At 41.4% G+C, this 6,000-nt stretch overlaps 1 protein-coding gene across 35 annotated transcripts in view; it reads left to right on the forward strand.

The window, feature by feature from the left end:
• The window catches only part of ank2b (ankyrin 2b, neuronal), a 151,581-nt gene extending 146,087 nt beyond the window's left edge, over positions 1-5,494 (forward strand). For 32 of the 35 annotated variants that reach the window (XM_069518395.1, XM_069518394.1, XM_069518399.1 and 29 more), the window contains 6 exons: positions 204-293; positions 798-881; positions 970-1,134; positions 1,613-1,801; positions 1,967-2,058; positions 3,001-5,494. In XM_069518395.1, coding sequence (XP_069374496.1) covers positions 204-293; positions 798-881; positions 970-1,134; positions 1,613-1,801; positions 1,967-2,058; positions 3,001-3,205 — 825 coding nt within the window. In that variant the 3' untranslated portion in view covers positions 3,206-5,494. The remainder of the gene's footprint in view (positions 1-203; positions 294-797; positions 882-969; positions 1,135-1,612; positions 1,802-1,966; positions 2,059-3,000) is intronic. The other 3 variants (XM_069518397.1, XM_069518420.1, XM_069518406.1) reach the window with 2 other exon arrangements.
• Positions 5,495-6,000: the final 506 nt, after the last annotated feature.

The raw sequence follows: 6,000 nt of genomic DNA on the forward strand, positions 1-6,000 counted from the left end.
TTCTCTTCATCTCACATAATTTGTGTACAGCCAAACAATTCAATTTTTTTCTCTCATTTCATCTCATTTGTACAAGAACCTTTCGGGCAAGTGAATATAAAAGTGAGGTTAAGAGAAAGGGAGGAAGAGCCGGACGAGTGTGCTGTGGTAACTCGGTGTAGACCTGTTATATTGACCTGTGCCGGCTGTGTGCTGTCTCCCAGGAGATAGCGGATGAACTAGGGATGCTGTCTGATAGCTCAGAGGAGGAGGTGCTGACCACCAGGGTGGTCCGACGCAGAGTTATCATTCAGGTAAACGAGCATGATGCAGCTGCAGCTCCAGTGCACTGTGGAGTGATGTAGGGTTAGTGGGTAAATGAGCTTTAGCGTGCATTTGTTTTATCCAGGGTAATCATATACTACGGAACATACTTACAGTATTTGCCTGGCGTAGAATACGTTTTCTTGCATTGCAGAAATTAGACGTTTTGTCTGAAGTACTCCTGTTGTTTTGTTTGTGTCTTTCCTGCTCCCTTTGGTTTTTTTTAAATGCTTCTTTGTGTTATCATAGAAATGTTTGAGGTGTAACAGAAACTTTTAAGCCCCAATGTGAAGAATTATTTGACCTGATAAGAATGTGCTGTCATCATATCTTCACACAGGGGCTTCAAAATCGACTTTGGTCATTATTTACTTATGCTGGGTGGCGTATGTTGCTTGATACACTTACTTTGACGTGGACATGTACTTCCAACGTACCCTTAAGTACAGGACTGTGATATGTGGACTCACAGCATGTGTTCTGTGTTTTTACAGGCTGATGACCTGCCAGATATCCCAGCACAGACTGTCACTGAGGAGAAATACACAGACGAGCATGGGAACATGGTAGTTAAGAAGGTAAGCGAAACACAGACAGATGTCCACACTTTATTTTCAGATCGCAGTTTTTTTTTTACAGGGATGTTTTTCTCTGCGTCCTCACCAGATCACACGGAAGGTGGTTCGTAAATACGTATCTGCGGATGGGATGGAGACACAGGAAGTGACCATCGAGGGCTCTCGCCAGGAGACGGTGCAGATCGAGGAGGGAGACACTGTCTCCAGAGTGGTAAAGAGAACTGTGCTTCACAGTGAGGGAGATCAGAAAGAGGTCAGTGTCATATGACTTTCACTTGGATACATAGACATCAGAAGCAGTTTACTTATGACTTTATTACTCAGTTTGTTTTATTGTTTTTGAGCTGTTTCTGATTTTAATTTTCAGAAATTTTTTGGGAAAATGATGTAATATTATCAATGAATCAATAAAATCAATCAAACATTATTTGTATAGCCCTTTTTCACAAATAATCAGACACAATAATAATAAGTTTGCATTTCATGAACCATGTTGGAGTGAATTTGTTGGTGTAAGAAAGTCAACAAGGCCCAGATTCATCCTAAGGAGAATGTCAAATGTCAGTACATACGGAAGCTGTCCAAACCTGTGTTTGTCCACCTCCTCGTGTCCTCGCCAGGGTTTGGCCAATTTGTGGAGGCAGACAGCCGACAACTTAAAAACCTCCGCAGAGTACATCACTCGCAGGAAATAACAGCCGGTGCCTTGACATTTTCTCATCTCCCTCCAGCTGACATTGTCCGAGCCCCTGGCCTCGGGCGCTGCCACAGCATCAGAGTTTGAGATGGAGCCAGTGCAGGGTCGAAAGGTCAGCAAGGTTGTCAAGACAACGATGGTGAAAGGAAAGAGGATGGAGAAGCAGACGGGGGACCCCTCACTGGCGGCAGATCTCCCCTCAGCCAGGGAGGACTTTGAGAAGGTCAGTGTGTCCAACAGAAGAGAAAATCCACCCAGCTCATATCACACATTGAACAGGTTGTGAGAAAATGTTATTATCAGTCACCATCTTGTTGGGTTCCCAGTGTTTGTCTGTCCTCCGTCCTCCATCTGATCCCTCTCTCCCCCTTCATTCTGTCCCCTCCAGGCTTTGAGTTATGCCGGAGGCTTTGGGAAACAGCTCCTGCCTCATGTAGTAGAGAAAGAGTTTGTGCAGGACGACGGTTCTGTGGTTAGAAGGTCGGCCTGCCGCATGGGAATGTGTAGACGTGACACTGATGTTTATTAAGAGGGAATTTACCACAGTTTAACATGGAAGCATGGTGTGATTTCTATTCGCTAACATTTAACTCTCACTTCTGATTTGAACCTTGCAGGATATTTTGTAGTTGCACTGGTTGAATTCTCAGAAAGTGGCTTTAAAAGTTTCAGATTACTAACAGCCTCCCTCACACATGAATTAGCTGCATCAGATATTGTAGCTCTACTCATGGTAATGTGTTGCATGGTGTGTGTTAGAGGCTGTTCTCTCCGCTCATTGATTTTTAGTTTATGGTTTGATTATGACACAAACTCTATGAGCTCAAAGACCCAACCAAAACATATACATTGAATATAAACTGCAATAAACAATAGGCTTAAAATCTTATAATATTAGGTTTTGAGTTCAAGGTTAAGAAAGGTATAAATATAATGATTATTAATTAATTAAAATACAATAACATATTCAAAATGATTAACAACTATCCAAAAGGAACAGAATTAACTGACATTTATTCTGTTTCCATAATAAAATATTATTGTTTTTAACTTCATATTTGTGACCACAAAAGATAGAAATGTGTTTTTCTGTTTTCATCTTGAGCTGGAAAATCTAATGAAGCACAAAACCAGACAGAAAAGAAAAGTTATTCTTTATTTAGTGTTATGTCAGTCCGACAGCAATTATGCATTTTCAAACTGTATATTCTATTTGTCATTTGATTCCATCACACATCATGTGCACACAGATAGAATTTACAGAATTTAAATTTGATATTTAATACCGTCGGGCCTGGATCTCCACAGTCAGATTGAAATGCAGATATCCGTGGCCCAGGTAAGTCTTGAATGACCCCACTCCCTGAACAGTCACTGTGAGCTTGGATGAGCCGTCAGCTTTTTTCTTTTGTCTTCTTGCAGAAGCCACATGCGTAAATCAAGAACCCAGAAGAGGACTGTGGTGAGGGATGCCCGGGGGAAGCACGTGCACCTGGAGCGGCTGGATGACACCCCAGACGCCCTGCAGCCCAACTCCCTGCAGCAGCACCTGCACCAACTGCTCCGACACTACTGTGAGGACAACCGGGAGGAGGAGGAGGAGGAAGAGGAGGAGAGCTTAGACTGAGCAGCTGCTTCCACTGATCCTCTCCCTGCGCCTCCCACTGAAGCCTTTGGTGATGATCAAGCTGTTACACATCCCCTTCCTGTTTCTCTCCTTTTTGTCAAATAATGGAACAGTATTTTGTGCTTTCACGCTCTTCCCTCCCTCACATTGTGTTTCGCTCTTTTTGTAACCAAAGATAGCCCCCTTTTTTCGTTGGATTCTTCTTTTCTGTTTCACGTCTTTTTACCTCCTGGCTGCTGTGGCGTGGCCAAAGCACGACGCACCAAAGGTGGGGCTTCTCGGACGTTCCGCCTCACGCACGGGCCTCTTCTTGAAGAACTCTTGTAAAACATTTGTATATAGAGAAGAAAAGATCGTGCTTGGACTGGAAAGAAAACAAACCTAAGCATTTAATACGTTAGCCCACCTAAACCTGCTGTACATGCACCGATGCAGCTGGAGAACGGCCCCTGTACAGATGAGATTAATGTTACACGGAGAATGAACTGGGAGGAGTGAAAGTGAATCATCATGGACTCTTAATACAGCCAAACATCAACCTGCTGATGTGTTTACAATGGCTGTGTGAGCACACCTTTTGTCTTCCCATGATGCATCTCCCCCCCCTTGTTTTTTTTTTCCACGTGTCCGTCCCAACGTGTGTCGTGCGTTCACATTTTATCTTCCACAGAGCTGCCACCTCTGTGTGTGTATATACAGTGTGTCTATCGAGAGAGAGAGAGAGAGTAGTGATGAGGAGTGCTCCGACGCACTCGTCCTCAAACACGTAGTCGCTCCCGTCGTCTGTGTTTCACCCTCCTTCACCACGTGTGCTGCGTCTCCTCAACTCAAACTGCAGCGGTGCTCATGTTATACCGTCCTCCATGAAGCCTTGTCCAGGACGAGTCTGGTGCAGTTTTTTCTTATTGTCAGCAAATTCCGTGAAGAAGCTCTAAACAACAATGATAACGTGTGTGTGTGTGTGTGTGTGTGTGTGTGTGTGTGTGTGTGTCAAAACCTGATCGAACATGATATTTAATATTAGTCCTAATCTTCAGATTTGATTTGCTCTCATTCATTTTATTCAAAGGTGCATTTCAGACTGTAAATTCATAGCCGACAGTCAGTGTTACAACCTGCAGGTGGCGTTAACCAGCTGCTCATGAAAGATGGAATCAGGTTGCATTATGGGAAGTGTAGGAACAAGAGCATCTTACAGTCTCTCTGATGAACCGTCACCTTAGAGTCATAGACACACACACACGTTTTTTGTTTAGAATTTAGTCGTTTTTACTTTATTTATATATTTATATATCTGTTTTTTAAGCAATTATCACATTTAAAAATGTATATAATTTGTATTCAGTCACATCTGATCAGTGTGTTGAGCAGAAGATCTTAGATTTATTGAGACCCCAACAAATGCACTTTTTCTCCTTTTTGTGTAACGTTCATTAAAAACCTAAGTGAGCAGCAGTTTTAGGAAACGACTGCAAAAAGAAATGATGTGTGTGTGTGTGTGGGTTGTTTTTTAAACTGGGAGCTGAGAGTCACAGTCAGAGCGGGGGGGCGGGGGGTGGTCAGACGGACTGGACCATTGTTGCTTTTGGTTTTGTAAAGAGATTTGTTGACGCTAATAAAACATAGACTGACACCAGACATGTCCTTTTAGATTGAAGTCATCGCACTTAACATAGAAATGCTTTGCATTAACTGCTGATGTTGATTTGACTTTTCTCGTTATCACCGCTCTCGAAGGAACCGACGGATCATCCCAAAATCCCCGAAAACACAGACTTCCTTCCGTCAGTCATCATGTCTGTACTTCCTTATTTATTTATTACCGTCCATTTATGATCCCTGTACAGTAAACTCCAGCAGCTGAAGCTGAGAGTGGTGTGTGTGTGTGTGTGTGTTTGAATGTATTCTAAAGCTAACGGTAAAGACAAATGCAGATTTTTTTCCCCCCATCATTGAAACAGATTTGTTGCTTTGAGACTGATAAAGTATGTTTGGTGTTGATCTACAGTTGAGAATTGAGCTATGTAAAGATACGATCCTCATGTTGCCATGTAATTTGAGTGTGATCCATTGGAAGAATAAAAGAACAATGTCAAAAAGAGACCACTGATTTGATAAATGAGCATCTCCCTTCCATTGTGATAACAATATATACGTAATAACAGTGCAAATATCTACGCAGGCATGTATGACAAATTATTACTAAAAAAAAAATAAACCTGAAACGCTAAACAAGGCCTCGCAGCTGCAGTGTGTACGTGGCAGAACAATAAAACTGTACATGTCAAATGAGAAGTGATGTCATTCTTTCAGGGAGTGAACGCACTGGCTAATTTTGCAAATGATGCAATTCACTGCACTGTCCACATTGAGACGACATCACACCAGGTCTGCAGCAAACAGTGATATACTCAGTATGATTGGTTGATTTTATTATTCTGATTTACTTCACCATGGCATTTTCTATAATTTACTCCACTATGATACTTTTATACAAAACTGATTTTATGCAATAGCGTGATTTAAAAAAGTATGCCATATGACATTTATACTTAACTATACTATGACATATTTTATATCCTACTGTACTCAGGAAATATGGTATAGTATAGTAACGCATTAAATACCTATCTTACTATACTCAAGTATTTAAAGCCTTACTACACTGTTAACATATTTTGTATCTGACTATACTATGGTATTTAATGCCTTACTATACTAGGATATATTTTATATCGCATTATACTGTGGTATTTAATGCCTAACTATACTATAACATATTTTATATCATACTA

This window comes from Paralichthys olivaceus, chromosome 22 (genome assembly GCF_024713975.1).
Source record: "Paralichthys olivaceus isolate ysfri-2021 chromosome 22, ASM2471397v2, whole genome shotgun sequence".
Taxonomy (NCBI): Eukaryota; Metazoa; Chordata; class Actinopteri; order Pleuronectiformes; family Paralichthyidae; genus Paralichthys; species Paralichthys olivaceus.